This window comes from Bos grunniens, chromosome 1 (genome assembly GCF_055505025.1).
Source record: "Bos grunniens cultivar Pamir isolate PY7600 chromosome 1, Bosgru_T2T1.0, whole genome shotgun sequence".
In the NCBI taxonomy this organism is placed as follows: Eukaryota; Metazoa; Chordata; class Mammalia; order Artiodactyla; family Bovidae; genus Bos; species Bos grunniens.
The window spans coordinates 104,019,876-104,038,739 of NC_141165.1; the positions used below are offsets into that span (position 1 = coordinate 104,019,876).

The window sequence follows — 18,864 nt, forward strand, 5'->3', positions numbered from 1 at the left end:
CTTTTCTGAACATTCATATGTTCTAATAATACTGTTAATATAAGATACGTAGTTAGCAAGAAACTTATGTCATAGTGAAATGAAGTATCGCTTACTCAAATTCAGTACCACAGTTGGAAACAGAATATAAGTGTCTCTTTCCAGTTTCATTTATTCAGTCATCAGTCATCTGGGATCTTAGCGCCACAAGGACAAATTTGACCTGTTTTATTCCCTGACAGATCTCTAGAGCCTAGAACAGTGCTTGATGCATGGTTAGGCACAGCGTAAGTAATTGTTGAATGACCTTAGTTGTCACAATTCATACTAGGTTGAACCATATGAATTGGCCATTTCTGCAGATCGAAAGTGGTTGAATATTAACAGTTGTCATATCATCAGCCTAATAGCATAGAAATTTGGATGTTAGTATTTAACTCACCTTGGAATTTGTAGTCAGTATTTCTCTTTAAAGTCCTTGAGTATAGTTTACTTATATGTATGACTATATCTGGAAGATAAATTCTTACAGGTGAATTGCTGGTTTAAAGGGTATGTGCTTTTAAATTTTTGATTGATTGTCCAGTTTACCTTCAGAAAGGCTATGCCAATGCCAATTTATACACTCACTAACAAAGTATGAGAGTGATTATTCCCCCCCTTGTCACTTTTTATCTTTTAAGCCAGTTTTAACTTATAAATTATAAGGAAGATCAGTAATAGTTATTTACTTCTGCCAAACAAAAATTACACTCTGGTTAACTTGTTTCTTGTTTTTCTTTATATATACTTTAAGATAGGTTAAGACTTGAAAAAATGTCCTTCTTTCTCTGGTATTAATATAGAGATACAGAAAAATTTAACTTTACAAGGTCCATGTGCTTATTTTATTTTTTTAACTTCTTTTTTTTTTTTTAGCAAGATAATGTTTCTTTTTATTTTTTATTTTGGCCTCACTGTGCAGCATGCAGGATCTAGTTCCCTGAGCAGGAATTGAACCAGTGCCCCTGCATAGAAAGCACAGTTTCTTTACCACTGTGCCACCTGGGAAGCCCTTATTTTATTTGCCCATCAATAAAAATGAAGGGTGGAAATGTATAGCATCTACAAAATTTGTGAGGACATGGTGATTTTTAAATAGGATATTCTCCTCCAGCAACTTTAAGTCTGATTGTTTGAGGCAGCCCTGATAATGTGGACTATTAGTGTTCAGTTAGAGTGTAAAAGAAAGTAGGCAGTGGTCCAAGAGAAAATAGGCTTTCTAGGATTTGCTTATGTTCCAGATAGTGAGGGGTGGGCCAGAAAGTGAAACTCCAGCCTTGAGGGGCAGGTGGATAACAAATGAAGCTGGCTGGGAAAGTTTGTTTGTAATGATAGGGATACCTCAAGGCATTCAAATTTCAGAATTTTACAAATTCTCTGTGGGATAAATAAAACTTCTGCTGGCCACATTTGGCCAATGCACCCGTTTTGTTTATCCTCTGAAAGGACATTTTATCCTTAAGATAGTTGGGTGTCAAAGTATCACTTTGGAAAGGATTTTTTATATGTTTACCTTACAGGTAAAATAAGCACAGGACTATATGATGCAGAACTATAAAGAGGCAAGAGAAACTTAAAATCTTCAACCACTTAATTCATTAATTTGATGTTTTTCCTTGAACATGTATTATGCCCAACAGGCTAGTGATGATAGGTGTAAGTTTAATTTTTTTGTTGTTTTTAATACCTTATCCTTTAAGAGAAATTGTTTCAGTTTCTGGGCTTGACTATAAAGAAAAAGACATGTATTTTATATTAATAGCAAATTTTGTAGTGTAGCATTCTGTAAATAAAGCTGTTTATCAATAAATATGAAGTTAACGTCCCACATGTTTCCATTTCATAGTACTTTTTTACTTCTTCATCAGCCAAAACATATCTTTATTGTCTTTTACAGTTAACCTAACTGTTTATGTCTTGCTTGTTCACATAGCATTCCTCCTCTTCTGCAGTATATGCAATTTAGTCAGAAGAGGTAGTAAAGAAGACACTCAGTTTCTTTTTCTCTGTGTTTTCCTCTACTAAAAGTATCTCCTTGTCTTTTCAGGAATGAAACTGCTGAAAAGAAGAACAAAGATTTACAGGTCACTTGTGATTCTCTAAGTAAACAAATTGAGACTGTGAAAAAGCTGAATGAGTCACTCAAGCAGCAAAATGAAAAGTAAAATTTACAGTTTTTAATTATTTGGATTTTTCAAAAAGAATGATTCCCTATATATAGAACATTATTTTTTATATCTAAAATTAATAGAATTATTACTTATAGATATAAAGTACATATTTGGCAGAATTTTAAGAGTGATTACTAGTCTTAGAAATTTCTTCTTAAAATACTTGTTGGAGAGAAAAAGAAATTATATGGTTCACTAATGTTTTCTTCTGTATTGTCTTATAACTTCAGAACTATTGCCCAATTGATAGAGAAAGAAGAACAGAGAAAAGAAGTACAGAACCAACTAGTAGACAGAGAATGTAAGCTAGCAAGTAAGTAACTTGTTTAATAAATTATCTATATTTTAATAAATCTTATGTTGGAAGAAAATCAAAGCATGAGTGGTTTTTAGTTTGCTGTTTCATTTTCTACTTCTCTCATTTTTTTTAATCCTTAAGTCATATCTTAAAAGTTCTCCTTTTCTTGCCACAAAGCAGTTTAGTTAGACTAAAAAAGCAATACATTTTTTCTGAAATCAGGAGTTATAGGAAATGATTGCCCTTTTTAAAATAAAATTTTTTTTAAAGAAAATAACAGCAGGTGGCAGTGCTAGGTAACTTATAGTTGCTAGCTTCTCAATGGTAGTAACTCTAAAGTGATCTACAAAAATGTTTTTGTTCTGACTCACTTGCCTTAACGCACAGAAATCTACCTATATAATTGTTCATAATTTTCTCTTACCCTTTCTTTTCTAACCCTTAAACTCTATAAGGATTATCCTTCCCCTCAGTACTATATGTTGTATTTAGAACAGAGGAAAAGGGAAAGACATGGTAACATTTTCTATAGAATCCTGGACTTCCCTTGTAGCTCAGTTGGTAAAGAATCTGCCTGCAACGCAGGAGACCTGGGTTCACTTCCTGGGTTGGGAAGATCCCATAAAGAAGGAAATGAAAACCTACTCCAGTATTGCCTGGAGAATCTCATGGACCAGAGAAGCCTGGCAGGCTACTGTGGGGTCGCAAGAGTTGGACACAACTTAGCGACTAAACCACCACCGTAGAATCCTGGCATAGGAGAAAAGTCTCGTGATTTTTTTTTTTAATTCATCAAATGCTATATAACTTATGTGTAGCAAGATGTTTCTTTTTTCTTTGTAATTGTCTTTTATAACATAATAGCTTCTAAACCTTTTCAGGGTAATGTCAGTGTAGGACCTTTGAATATAACGCTGACTGTTTGTTTTAAGACCTTTGAGTATAAAGCTGACTATTTGCTTTAAGACCTAGAACAAAAAATAAAAGTACAGGAAGAAAAGATTAAAGTCTTACAAAGAGAAAAAGAAGACAAAGAGGAAACCATTGGTGTCCTTAGAAAAGAATTAAATAGAACAGATCAGATAAGAAAAGAATTGAGCATTAAGGTAAGAATCTACTGCATTCTGATTTGCAATGAAATGATAAAATCTTATTTTGTGAAAAAAGGTAAATCTGTATAAATTAGTGTTCTGTTTCTTCAGTAATTTTGCTTAGAAGATACCAGAAGCTCAAATTGATTGGACAGACAGTTGTTTGTTATGAGGACTATCATAGTGTGAAAACTTGTATTTTCTAAAATTGTTACGCATTGATTAAATGTATACTGTGTTCCAGCACTTGCTGCTTTCAAGAGGGTAAAGAATACAGAAGGAGATTCTCAGTTCATAATGGCATGTACAGATAGCTACCTGTATATATATAACCGTATCTCTTTGCTTACAAGGCTGGTCATAATAATAGAAGTTTGTATATGTGTAAAATTTCATAATTTACAAAGGACTCTGAAATATTTTTCTTAATCTTTCTCACTTTAATAAATATACTAATATATAAGTATTTATAAATATTTTCATCCTACAAATGAAACTGAGTCTTAAGTTACTTGCTCAAGGTTGTCACATAGCTATGTGAAATAGTAGGCATATATTCTAAGTTCATTGCTCTTTCTACATTATGATTGTTTGAGTGTGGGCTATTTAGGTGGCTCAGACAGGAAAGAATCTGCCTGCAATGTAGGAGACACAGGTTCAATCCCTGGATCGGGAAGATCCCCTGGAGAAGGGAATGGCTAACCATTCCAGTATTCTTGCCTGGAAAATCCCATGGACAAAGAAGCCTGGCAGGCTACAGTCCATGAAGTCACAAAGAGTCACACACAACTGAGCGACTAACAATTTCACTGAGTGTGGTAGCTATGAATAATGCTTTCTGGACCATCTACTACAAGGAAGATGAGAACAGACCAAGATTAAAAAGACTGAACAACTATAGAATATAAGTGACAGGAGAGGCATACAAGTTAGCTTTAATATGTTTATCTTAATAGTAATTCTAAATAGTAAATATGTAGTATTTTCTGCAGAAGTCCAGGCTTAAAAAGACAAATTGAATCATGTCTTCCCAGTTTGTTTACTATTGTTTAACAGTTAACAGATCTTAAACTTAGCATATAATTGTTAAGTAAAGCATATTACATTAATGTGCCTTGATATGGTTGTCTTACAAATAAAACATAAGGACATCTTAAAGCAGGTTTCTGTGAAGAGAAAACATGCTAAGTTGTTTTCTTCAATTTCTCTCTCCCACCCCTTTTTTTCAGGCTTCCTCCCTGGAAGTTCAAAAGGCTCAGTTAGAAGGTCGTTTGGAAGAGAAAGAGTCCCTGGTAAAACTTCAGCAAGAGGAGTTAAACAAACATTCTCATATGATAGCAATGATCCACAGTCTAAGTGGTGGGAAAATAAATCCAGAAACTGTGAATCTCAGTATATAGACACTATGTGTTTATCTACTGGCAGGGTTGGGGAGGAAAGCTAATCTGTGACTCCAAAAGAGCAAATTATTATCTAATTATTAGTAAAGAACCTGATCTGACACATGTTTTTATTTGGTCTTAAATTTTTACTTCCTGTTTCTATATTTTACTGCTTAAAACTTACTTTAGTTCTTCAGAATATTCTTCTTAACCTTCCTTATTTTTTCTAAAGTTTTTTTTTTTTTCCCCCTTTTCCTTAGTTGCTTTCCACTGTCTTCTGCTTGTTTATTCTCATTTGTGATTAGGTTTTTAAAATCAGGCATCAGTGAACTTTTCTTTCTCCTTTTATTGAAATATAGTTGACACATAGCACTGTATAAATTTAAGATATACAACATAATAATTTGCCTTATGAGCTGATGACCATAATAGGTTTAGTGAACATCCGTTGTCTTACATAAAAACAACATTAAAGAAACAGAAAAGTTGTTTTTCCTTGTGAAGATAACTTAGGATTTACTCTGTTAACAACTTTAATATGTAAGTCAAAGAAAGCAGTGTAAATTGTCTTTATCATGCTGTATGTTACATCTTCAGTACTTACTTACCTAAAGCTGGAAATGTGTACCCTTTGATCACCTTCATCTGAGTCTCCCTTCACCCCCATTCAGTGAATTTAAAATAACTTTATTACTGCATGTAAAATGTAGTAAGATACATGGTGTAAGTTCTACATTTTTTAAAAAATACAGTGAATATTTGTAGAAATAATGTATAAATATTAAAAAATAGCTGTTGTATTAAGTGACTATATTGTCACATAAAAACCTGTAGTAACTTAAAGAATTATTTATGGATACCTTTAGTTTTATTCTTTAAAATGTTACATGTTCACCCACCAGTATCATTTTCAGTCAGTTATGAATTTCTTATTAACATACAGATAACTTGGATTCTACCTTTGCCACATTATTTGTTAATTCTGAAGTAAATTTCATTTAATATATCATCTTTTATTTAAATAGTTTTACATTAGGCCATTTAATTTTAAAGCATAACTTTATCCTCATTCATGTATTTCTTTTATACAAGGGAATTTTTTAGTACTTTATTTTGAATTGAATGTTTTAAGTAGTCTTTAAGAAGAATTTGTATATTTGTATTTTGGTTGATTTTATTGCTATGCTATTACAACCATTGATTTTATTTGGTGTATTCCTCACTATTTGTATCTCTATTTGACTTAGGTAAACTTAGATTTACTTCTGTTTTTTAACCATTGTATATCTGGATTTATATTTAGAAAATACATTTTTTGTAATTCACTAGTTACACTAAACAATATCAAACTAATAAGTTTCATATGTTTGTATGCATTTTGTACAGTTCTGAAAATTTTTCAAAAAGCATCGTGTCATATATTACATTTTAAGTTGCTACGCATTCCTTAAGGGGCATATTCTATTCAAGATACTGAGCCTAGCCCAGTGCTACCCAGTAGAATTTTTGTGATGATGGAAGTGTTCTTTGTCTGCACTATACAGTACTGTGGCCTTGAGCCACGTGTGGTTAATTAGCACTTACAATGTGTCTAGTGCAAGAATTGAATTCTTAATTTTATTTAATTGATTGTAACTTTAATTTCCATCCAACTGCACAGTTCAGATCTAGTCTATTCTTGCAAGTATGCGTTTATTTAAGCCACTCAATTTGCCTATTCTTAAAAGCCTGTGTAGGCAGAGACTGCATGTATTTTTCAGCCTTTTTTTTTAATACAGTAGTTTTAATCTATTAATCTCTTCTCTCTAAAGAAAAAAAACCCATATTTCAGATTTAACGGTGAGTACTAATTGTCATCCATCTTCATTTCTGTTTTTTCCTAGTCTTTCTGTCTCTTATAGCATCTTTCATATTCCTATTGTTTGTCTTAACCTTAGTATATTGGATACTTTTTTTTTTTTTTTTTTTTGCTTTTTGGTTCTGTATACACCTCAAAAACCAAGTGTGTGTGTTGATGTGTGTGTATGTTCTTCTTTTGTAAAAATATTAATAATATTTATTTTAAGCAAATTTGAATCTCTAGTCAGAGTTTTACAAATGATTCCTATGTGTTTATGTCCATTTCCTGATGGAGAATACAAGTAAGTAAATAAATATATCATATTGGAGTTGTTCATATTCTTTAAGAATTTTGCTGTGAAGTTTGAATTCAAGTATACATTAACACAATTCCTTGTAACCATTTACATTTGTTACTTGAACAAATAGAGTTTTCTTAAAATTTGGCTGGTTGGAGTTTATACTAAACTGTCACCCATTTAATGTCAGGGCAAAAAATAAGTCATTAAAACCTAATGCTCTGTTTTACAGAAACTGTCAGATTGGTATCCTTTTAGTTTCATTTATTGTATGTTGCAAAAACTAGTTGTCTGTGTTAAAAATATATTGAGGTTCTTTCTTGAGCTAGGACTGTTAATTAAATGAAAATATAACTGAATTTCAACTTCTGCTTGAGGCTTATTCTTATATTTTTGTTACCTCTAATCAAGGTATATTCCCTAAAACACAAACCTTATTTTACTTTGATTTTTTTCTTTTCCTCTTTTCAAATATTATTAGTTATGAATTGTATTTACCACTTTACTTTTGACTTGCCTCCTGTTAGATAAAACACATGTCCTGTTTATGACTTAATTCCTTTGCAGAAATCAGCAAACATTTTCTGTAACAGGGCAGGTAGTGTATTTTAGACTTTGTGAGACATGCAGCCTGGTCTCTTAAAACCACTAAAATCTGCAACTGCAGCATGAAAGCAGCTATCCACAGTATGTAAATAAATGTGTGTGGCTCTGTTCTGATAAAATTTTATTTACAAAAACAGTCAAAACTTTGCTATTGAGTATTTTATCTTCCTGAATAATTTGACCCTTTTAGCATTAAGAAATGTACCACTGTCTTTGGTGATCTCTGTCTTAGTATTAATATAGCCTTTATATATATAAAATGCATGACTTGTAGACAGTATATAGTTGGGTCTTGCTTTTTTTTTTTCTACCTGTTTTGACAAATAAGTCCTTAACTCTCAAAGTCCACTTGGAGTTAATATTGTATTACTTAATATAAAATGTAGAAACCTTACAACTGTATGTATTCTTTTATCCTCATTTTAGTTGACACATATATGTACATTATTGACCCCCAAACAATGTTGTATTTTTTTGTTTTAATCAAATATGTATACATACCCTGGCTTTCAACATCATAACATATTTACCTCTCTGCACATGGTAATATACACAAGATAATATCTTCAATGTATCATTACTAGTTTTCCCTCTGGAAATGATTTATTAAGTAACTTATGGGAAGACACTGCAAATACCTGTTTCTTCTAAGTTTCATCTACTAGTTTTAGTGTCCATTGGGATTCCCTGGTGGCTCAGAAATAAGAATGCACCTGCAGGAGACATGGGTTCAATCCTTAATCCAGGAAAATCCCACATGTCACAGAGCAGTTAAAGCCTGTGCACCACAACTGTTGAGCCTGGGCTCTATAGGCTGGGAGCTGTAACTACTGAGCCCATGTGCTGCGACCACTAAAGCGCACATGCCCTAGAGCCCATGCTTTGCAACAAGAGAAGCCACTGCAGTGAGCAGCTCGGGCACTACAATGAACTTGTCCCTACCGGCTGCAACTGGAAGAAAAACGCGCACAGCAATGACGACCCAGTACTACCCCCCAGAAAATACACTGATGAGTCTCACTTCAATCAGTTGTTACTCTGATAGTTGATAAGTGGTTATTTTCTTTACTATTCTGCTTTTTAAATAGGATAATGAACATTTTTTCTCAGCCTTGGCTCTCTCAGTGATCTCCAATAAATACTGTGTAGTACCCGTAATGATTTTTTTTTTAAAGTGTTTTGGATTAAGAAACTGATTATATATTTTCAGCATTCACTGGGTTTATACTCGTTTTTGTTTTTTGGTTTTTTTTTTACTGCACTGTGTCATTGTTGTAGTACGTGGGCTTTTCTTTAGTTGAGCGCAGGCTTCTGTGGTTGCAGGGCACAGGCTCTAGAGCATGCAGGCTCAGCAGTTGTACACGTGCAGTGTGTGAGATCTTAGTTCCCAGAAGGATCATGCCTGTGTCATCTCTGCTGGAAGGTGGATTTTTAACCACTAGACCATTTGGGAAATCTCAAGACAATAGATTTTTAAAAAACAACAGATTTTTAAAAAACAACTAAGATGAACAGAAAAAATGACTTATGCCTTTAAAAGCTAGTTGGTTTTTAGAAAGGCAAGTCAGAACCAAAGAAAAGCTAGTTAATTTTATTATAATACATTATTGATAATGAGCCTGATAAGTACTTGAAGTTGTGTGCCTCTGTAATCCAGAAGTTGGGAAGAAACAATAAAATATAAAAAAATCATGGATTCCTTTGAATCTGCAATTTACTTTGAAATCTTAACACAGTCTGTCTTCTGCTTAGCATTTTGTAGCTAATTGGCTTTCTTTCTGTCATACAAAAAGGCCTGTTTTGTTTATGCTTGTTTTTATCTAAGCATTTCAAAAATATCATAGAAAAAACAATTATCATCATGAATGAAGGAGTACCTTAATTCGTGGAACATTGCTCTTTTGTACATCGAGCTTCAAATAACCCTTCATAAAGATACTAAATGTGAAGAGAGAAAGTGAGTATCTTTCCTCCCAACTGAATGCACGTTTTTTCTTAACTTCCTATCCCTCCCCCACACCTTCCTCCCTGGTAACCATAAGTTCATTCTCTCAAGTCTATAAGTCTATTTCTGTTTTGTAAATATATTTATGCCTTATTACTTTATATTCTGAATATAACTGATAGCATATACTTCTCTGACTTCACTCATTATGACAATCTCTAGGTCCATCCATGTTCCTGCAAATGGCATTATTTCATTCTTTTAATGGCTGAGTCATTTGAAAAGACCCTGATGCTGGGAAAGATTGAGGGCAGGAGGAGAAGGGGATGACACAGGATGAGATGGTTGGATGGCATCACCAACTCGATGGACATGAGTTTGGTTTGACTCCGGGAGTTGATGGACAGGGAGGCCTGGCATGCTACTGTTCATGGGGTCGCAAAGAGTTGGACACAACTGAGCAGCTGAACTGAACTGAATGGCTGAGTAGTATTCCATTATGTGTGTGGATGTATACCACATCTTTTTCCATTCATCTGTCAAAGGACACTTAGGTTGCTTCCATGTCTTGGCTGTTATAAATAGTGCTGCTATGAACATTTGCAATATGTTCCATGTTCCAATCCTACGTGTAGTAATATGTAAGTTGCATTTAATACTGAACTGAACTGAATATGTAAATAGTGTTGCATGTATCTTTTGAAAATAGACTTAGGTTAACTCTGTTTTTAGTTTTTTAAGAAACCTCCATAATGGTTTTCATAGTGGCTGCACCAATTTACATTCCCACCAACAGTGTAGAGATTTTTCTTTTCTACACACCCTCTCCAACACTTGTTTGTAGACTTTTTTGATGATGGCAGCTCTGACTGGTGTGAAGTGATAACTTCATTGTAGTTCAATTTTCATTTCTTTAATAATTGATGTTGAGCATCTTTTCATGTGCCTATTGGCTATCTTTATGTCTTCTTTGGAGAAATTTCTGTTTAGGTCTTCTGCCTTTTTTTGATTGGATTGTTTGGTTTCTTATTCAGTTGTATGAGCTGTTTATATAGTTTGGAAATTAAGCCCTTGTTGGTCACATCATTTACAAATATTTTTTCCCATTCTTTGAGTTGTCCTTTTTGTTTATGGTTCCTTTTGGGCTTCCCTTGTGGCTCAGCTAGTAAAGAATCCACCTGCAATGTGGGAGAACTGGGTTCGATCCCTGGGTTGGGGTGATCCCCTGGAGAAGGGAAAGGCTACCTACTCCAGTATTATGTCCTGGAGAATTCCCTGGACTTTGTAGTCTGTGGAGAGTCGGACACAACTGAACAACTTTCATTTTCATTGGTATTCCCTCGTTCAGATAGTAAAGAGTCTGCAATGCAGGAGACCTGGGTTCAATCCCTGGGTCGGGAAGATCCCCTGGAGAAGGAAATGGCAACCCACTCCAGTACTCTTGGCTAGAAAATTCCAAGGATGGAGGAGCCTGGTGGGCTACAGTCCATGGGGTCGCAAAGAGTTGGACACAACTGAGTGACTTCACTTTTCACTTTGCTGTGCAAAAGCTTATGAGTTTGATTAGGTCCCATTTATTTGTTTTTACTTCTATTTTTTTGCTTTAGAAGATTGACCTAAGACAACATTGCTACAATTTATGTCCGAGAATGTTTTGCCTGTGTTCTCTTCTACGAGTCCTATAGTGTCCTGTCTTACATTTAAGCTATTTCGAGTTCATTTCTGTTTATAATGTGAAGGATGTATTCTAAGTTCATTGATTTACATGCAGCTGTCCAACTTTCCAAATACCAGTCAGTATACAGATTCTTTTCCCTATTGTATAATCTGGCTTCGTTTGTCAAAGATTAACTGACCGTAAGTGTGTGGGTTTGTTTCTAAGCTCTGTATTCTGTTGTATTAATTCCTATGTCTGCTTATGCCAGTACCACACTGTTTTGATGACTGTAACTTTGTACTGTTGTCTGAAGTCTAGGAGTTATGCCTCCAGCTTATTCTTATTCCTCAGATTTGCTTCAACAATTCTGGGTCTTTTGTGACTCCATATAAATTTTAGGGTTATTTGTTCTAGTTCTGTGAAAAATGTAGTGGATATGTTTATAAGGATTGCATTAAATCTGCAGTTTGCTTTGGGCAGTATGGCCGTATTAACAATATTAATTCTTCCAATCCAAAAATAGGGGGTATCTTTCCATTTGTTTAAATGGAAAGTTTGCCTTTAATTTTCTTTCAGTTTTCATCTTCAGTTGCCTTTAATCAATGATTTATAGTTCTCAGCATATAAGTCTTTCAGATCCTTGGCTCGGTTTATTCCTAAGGGTTTTTGGTGGGGGAGCGGGCAGGCGGTGATTTTAAATGAATTTATTTCTTTACTTTCTGATGTCTCGTTGTTACTATAAAGAAATGCAACATATTTCTGGATGTTAATCATGTATTCTATTACCTTGTGAATTTATCAGTTTCAGTTTTTGTGTGGGGTCCGTCTTTAAAAGAGTTTCCTACGTATAGTGTCCTCATCTGCATATAATGGCAGTTTTACCTCTTCCTTTCCAATTTGGATACCACAAAGGGCTTTTTATATATAAAGTCTGGACAGTGCTGTGTAAGAGAATGACATTTCACAGTCAGAATAGGTTGAGGTACAGTTTCATTATGTTATTAAAAACTAATTTTTCACTAAGCAGCTGAGCATTTGGCAGGGATTTAGTAGTGAACGTGATTCTGCCTCTGTTACATTGTCTACATTCTTATTCTAAGAGTTATGTTTCATCTCACTTATCTCAGAAAGCCAAAAAATAACAATGTATTAGAGTAGCCTTATTCTTTTCTCAAACTTCAAATAAAAAGACTTGTGATTAGCCTTTGGAAAACACAGCACTGTTCATGTTAATTTGCTGCTGCTGCTAAGTCACTTCAGTCGTGTCCAACTCTTCCCGACCACTGGACTGCAGCCTACCAGGCTCCTCTGTCCATGGGATTTTCCAGGCAAGAGTACTGGAATGGGGTGCCATCGACTTCTCTGAACTAGTATTAACTACTATAAACTAATTCAATTTAGTCACTCAGTCGTGTCCAACTCTTTGCGACTCCATGAATAGCAGCACACCAGGCCTCCCTGTCCATAACCAACTCCTAGAGTTCACTGAGACTCACGTCCATCAAGTCAGTGATGCCATCCAGCGATCTCATGCTCTGTCGTCCCCTTCTCCTCCTGCCCCCAATCCCTCCCAGCATCAGAGTCTTTTCCAATGAGTCAACTCTTTGCATGAGGTGGCCAAAGTACTGGAGTTTCAGCTTTAGCATCATTCCTTCCAAAGAAATCCCAGGGCTGATCTCCTTCAGAATGGACTGGTTGGATCTCCTTGCAGTCCAAGGGACTCTCAAGAGTCTTCTCCAACACCACAGTTCAAAGACATCAATTCTTCGATGCTCAGCTTTCTTCACAGTCCAACTCTCACATCCATACATGACCACAGGAAAAACCATAGCCTTGACTAGACGGACCTTTGTTGGCAAAGCAGTGTCTTTGCTTTTCAATATGCTATCTAGGTCGGTCATAACTTTCCTTCCAAGGAGTAAGTGTCTTTTAATATCAGATGGCTGCAGTCACCATCTGCAGTGATTTTGGAGCCCAAAAAGTCTGACACTGTTTCCACTGTTTCCCATCTATTTCCCATGAAGTGATGGGACCAGATGCCATGATCTTCGTTTTCTGAATGTTGAGTTTTAAGCTAACTTTTTCACTCTCCTCTTTCACCTTGATCAAGAGGCTTTTGAGTTCCTCTTCACTTTCTGCCATAAGGGTGGTGTCATCTGCATATTTGAGGTTATTGATGTTTCTCCTGACAATCTTTATTCCAGCTTGTGCTTCTTCCAGCCCAGCGTTTCTCATGATGTACTCTGTATATAAGTTAAATAAGCAGGGTGACAATATACAGCCTTGACGTACTCCTTTTCCTACTTGGAACCAATCTGTTGTTCCATGTCCAGTTCTAACTGTTGCTTCCTGACCTGCATACAAATTTCTCAAGAGGCAGATCAGGTGGTCTGGTATTCCCATCTCTTTGAGAATTTTCCACAGTTTACTGTGATCCACAGAGTCAAAGGCTTTGGCATAGTAAAGCAGAAATAGATGTTTTTCTGGAGCTCACTTTCTTTTTCGATGATCCAGCAGATGTTGGCAATTTGATCTCTGGTTCCTCTGCCTTTTCTAAAACCAGCTTGAACATCTGACAGTTCACAGTTCACGTATTGCTGAAGCCTAGCTTGGAGAATTTTGAGCATTACTTTACTAGCATGTGAGATGAGTGCAATTGTGCGGTAGTTTGAGCATTCTTTGGCATTGCTTTTCTTTGGGATTGGAATGAAAACTGACCTTTTCCAGTCCTGTGGCCACTGCTGAGTTTTCCAAATGTGCTGGCATATTGAGTGCAGCACTTTCACAGCATCATCTTTCAGGATTTGAAATAGCTCAACTGGAATGCCATCACCTCCGATATCTTTGTTCGTAGTGATGCTTCCTAAGGCCCCCTTGACTTAACATTCCAGGATGTCTGGCTCTAGGTGAGTGATCACACCATCGTGATTATCTGGGTCATGAAGATCTTTTTTGTACAGTTCTGTGTATTCTTGCCCCCTTCTTGATATCTTCTGCTTCTGTTAGGTCCATACCATTTCTGTCCTTTATCGAGCCCATCTTTGCATGAAATGTTCCCTTGTTATCTCTAATTTTCTTGAAGAGATCTCTCGTCTTTCCCATTCTGTTGTTTTCCTCTATTTCTTTGCATTGATGGCTGAGGAAGGCTTTCTTATCTCTTCTTGCTATTCTTTGGAACTCTGCATTCAGATGCTTATATCTTTCCTCTTCTTATATCTTTTCCTTTTCTCCTTTGCTTTTTGCTTCTCTTCTTTTCACAGCTATTTGTAAGGCCTCCCCAGACAGCTTTTTTGCATTTCTTTTCTTTGGGGATGGTCTTGATCCCTCTCTCCTGTACAGTGTCACAAACCTCCGTCCATAGTTCATCAGGTACTCTATCAGATCTAGTCCCTTAAATCTATTTCTCACTTCCCCTGTAGAATCATAAGGGATTTGATTTAGGTCATACCTGAATGGTCTAGTTATTTTCCCCACTTTCTTCAATTTCAGTCAGAATTTGGCAACAAGGAGTTCATTATCTGAGCCACAGTCAGCTCCTGGTCTTGTTTTTGTTGACTGTATAGAGCTTCTCCATCTTTGGCTGCAAAGAATATAATCAATCTGATTTTGGTGTTGACCATCTGGTGATGTCCATGTATAGAGTCTTCTCTTGTGTTGTTGGAAGAGGGTGTTTGCTATGACCAGTGCATTTTCTTGGCAAAACTCTATTAGTCTTTGCCCTGCTTCATTCCGTATTCCAAGGCCAAATTTGCCTGGTACTCCAGGTGTTTCTTGACTTCCTACTTTTGCATTCCAGTCCCCTATAATGAAAAGGACATCTTTTTTGGGTGTTAGTTCTAAAAGATCTTGTAGGTCTTCATAGAACCGTTCAACTGCAGCTTCTTCAGCGTTACTGGTTGGGGCATAGACTTGGATTACCGTGATATTGAATGGTTTGCCTTGGAAACGAACAGAGATGATTCTGTCGTTTTTTACATTGCATCCAAGTACTGCATTTTGGACTCTTGTTGACCATGAAGGCTACTCCATTTCTTTTGAGGAATTCCTACCTGCAGTAGTAGATATAATGGTCATCTGAGTTAAATTCACCCAGAATGTCTATGTTCACTCTTGCCGTCTCTTGTTTGACCACTTCCAATTTGCCTTGATTCATGGACCTGACATTCCAGGTTCCTATGCAATATTGCTCTTTACAGCATCGGACCTTGCTTCTATCACCAGTCACATCCACAGCTGGGTATTTTTGCTTTGGCTCCATCCCTTCATTCTTTCTGGAGTTATTTCTCACTGATCTGTAGCATGTTGGGCACCTACTGACCTGGGGAGTTCCTCTTTCAGTATCCTATCATTTTGCCTTTTCATACTGTTCATGGGCTTCTCAAGGCAAGAATACTGAAGTGGTTTGCCATTCCCTTCTCCAGTGGACCACATTCTGTCAGCCCTCTCCACCATGACCCACCCATCTTGGGTGGCCCCACTGGCATGGCTTAGTTTCATTGAGTTAGACAAGGCTGTGGTCCTAGTGTGATTAGATTGACTAGTTTTCTGTGAGTATGGTTTCAGTGTGTCTGCTCTCTGATGCCCTCTTGCAAAACCTACCATCTTACTGGGTTTCTCTTACCTTGGACGTGGGGTATCTCTTCACGGCTGCTCCAGCAAAGCGCAGCCACTGCTCCTTACCTTGGACGAGGGGTATCTCCTCACTGCTGCCCCTTCTGACCTTCAACGTGGACTAAGTCCTCTAGGCCCTCCGGCGCCCGTGCAGCCACCGCTCCTTGGAGGTGGGGTTGCTCCTCTCGGCTGCCACCCCTGATCTCGGACATGGGGTAGCTCCTCCCAGCCGCTGCCCCTGACCTCGGACGTGGGGTAGCTCCTGTCAGCCATTCCTGCGCTGTTGCAGCCTGGCATTCTTGGCCACTGCCCCTGACCTCAGACGTGGGGTAATTCCTCTTGGCCGCCTCCCCTTGTGCATGGGGTCCTCCGGGCTTCTGCCCCTGACTTCGGACGTGGGGTGGCTCCTCTCGGCCAGGCTAAGTGTGCCGGTTGCAGCCACCCACACTAAATGCACCGGTTGCAGACATAAGTGATATCAAACTACTAATTACAAACTAATTAGCTCACAGTTAATCAGCATGTTAGATCTCTGTATTCTTAAAGAACAGTGAGCCCAGACCCTATGAGTTTTACAAAAATGTTTAAGCTTTATATTGCCTTTTCAGATAAGAGACCCTATGATTCAAACACAAACTGATATGAAATTTAAAAACACGTATTATAGGCAATTTTGCTTCTGGAGATTTATCTTAAGGAAATATGGATGTGCACTAAGATTTAGATAAAGTAATATTACAGAGCTGTTTATTGTGGTACAAAATTGGAAATAACCAATGTATACAGTTAGAAGACTAAAGTACTGTCATTCAATAGAATAATGTATAGCCTTTTTAAAAAGATGTAGAAATATATGAGTACATGGAAAGAGATTACTTAAGTTTTTCCACTTAAGTAGGTTAAGTGGAAAACCTACTGTGGGCAGGAATCCCATAGAAGAAATGGAGTAACCATCATAGTCAACAAAAGAGTCCAAAATGCAGTACTTGGATGCAGTCTCAAAAACGACAGAATGATCTCTCTGTTTCCAAGGCAAAACATTCAATATCAGTAATCCAAGTCTATGCCCCAACTAATAACACTGAAGATGCTGAAGTTGAACAGTTCTATGAAGACCTACAAGACCTTCTAGAACTAACACCCAAAAAAGATGTCCTTTTTTATAGGGGACTGGAATGCAAAAGTAGGACGTCAAGAAACGCCTGGAGTAACAGGCAAATTTGGCCTTGGAGTACAGAATGAAGCACGGCAAAGGCTAATAGAGTTCTGCCAAGAGAACTCACTGGTCATAGCAAACACCCTCTTCCAACAACACAAGAGAAGACTCTACACATGGACCTCATCAGATGGTCAACACCGAAATCAGATTGATGATATTCTTTGCAGCCAAAGATGAAGAAGCTCTATACAGTCAGCAAAAACAAGACCAAGAGGTGACTGTGGCTCAGATCATGAACTCCTTATTGCCAAATTCAGACTGAAATTGAAGAAAGTGGGGAAAACCACTAGACCATTCAGGTATGACCTAAATCAAATCCCTTATGATTCTACAGTGGAAGTGAGAAATAGATTTAAGGGACTAGATCTGATACTATGGACGGAGGTTCGTGACATTGTACAGGAGAAAGGAATCAAGACCATCCTCAAGAAAAATGCAAAAAAAAAAACAAAATGGCGTCTGAGGAGGCCTTATAAATAGCTATGAAAAGAAGGGAGGAGAAAAGGAAAGCTTTACCCATTTGAATACAGAGTTCCAAAGAATAGCAAGGAGAAATAAGAAAGTCTTTCTCAGTGATCCATGCAAAGAAATAGAGGAAAACTATAGAATGGGAAAGACGAGAGATCTCTTCAAGAAAATTAGAGATACCAAGGGAACATTTCATGCAAAGATGGGCTTGATAAAGGACAGAAATGGTATGGACCTAACAGAAGCAGAAGATATTAAGAAGAGGTGGCAAGAATACACAGAAGAACTGTACAAAAAAGGTCTTCATGACCCAGATAATCACGATGGTGTGATCACTCACCTAGAGCCAGACATCCGGGAATGTGAAGTCAAGGGGGCCTTAGGAAGCATCACTACGAACAAAGCTAGTGGAGGTGATGGCATTCCAGTTGAGCTATTTCAAATCCTGAAAGATGATGCTGTGAAAGTGCTGCACTCAGCAAATATGGAAAACTCAGCAGTGGCCACAGGACTGGAAAAGGTCAGTTTTCATTCCAATCCAAAAGAACGGCAATGCCAAAGAATGCTCAAGCTACCACACAATTGCACTCATCTCACACGCTAGTAAAGTAATGCTCAAAATTCTCCAAGCCAGGCTTCAGCAATACATGAACTGTGAACTGTCAGATGTTCAAGCTGGTTTTAGAAAAGGCAGAGGAACCAGAGATCAAATTGCCAACATCCGCTGGATCACGGAAAAAGGAAGAGAGTTCCAGGAAAAAAACCTCTATTTCTGCTTTATTGACTATGCCAAAGCCTTTGACTGTGTGGATCGCGATAAACTGTGGAAAATTCTTAAAGAGATGGGCATACCAGACCACCTGACCTGCCTCTTGAGAAACCTGTATGCAGGTCAGGAAGCAACAGTTAGAACTGGACATGGAACAACAGATTGGTTCCAAGTAGGAAAAGGAGTACGTCAAGGCTGTATATTGTCACCCTGCTTATTTAACTTATATGCAGAGTACATCATGAGAAACACTGGGCTGGAGGAAGCACAAGCTGGAATCAAGATTGCTGGGAAAAATATCAATAACCTCTGACACGCAGATGACACCACCCTTATGGCAGAAAGTGAAGAAGAACTAAAGAGCCTCTTGATGAAAATGAAAGAGGAGAGTGAAAAAGTTGGCTTAAATCTCAACATGCAGAAAACTAAGATCATGGCATCTGGTTCGATCACTTCATGGCAAATAGATGGAGAAACAGTGTCTGACT

The 18,864-nt window shown here is 37.0% G+C and overlaps 1 protein-coding gene across 9 annotated transcripts in view; it reads left to right on the forward strand.

Moving 5' to 3' along the window:
• The window catches only part of CIP2A (cellular inhibitor of PP2A), a 28,531-nt gene extending 21,061 nt beyond the window's left edge, over positions 1 to 7,470 (forward strand). For 8 of the 9 annotated variants that reach the window (XM_086407641.1, XM_086407670.1, XM_086407679.1 and 5 more), the window contains 4 exons: positions 2,069 to 2,182; positions 2,423 to 2,505; positions 3,457 to 3,596; positions 4,811 to 7,470. In XM_086407641.1, coding sequence (XP_086263767.1) covers positions 2,069 to 2,182; positions 2,423 to 2,505; positions 3,457 to 3,596; positions 4,811 to 4,981 — 508 coding nt within the window. In that variant the 3' untranslated portion in view covers positions 4,982 to 7,470. Of the gene's footprint in view, positions 1 to 1,541; positions 1,678 to 2,068; positions 2,183 to 2,422; positions 2,506 to 3,456; positions 3,597 to 4,810 lie in introns of all 9 variants that reach the window. The other variant, XR_015166150.1, reaches the window with a different exon arrangement.
• Positions 7,471 to 18,864: the final 11,394 nt, after the last annotated feature.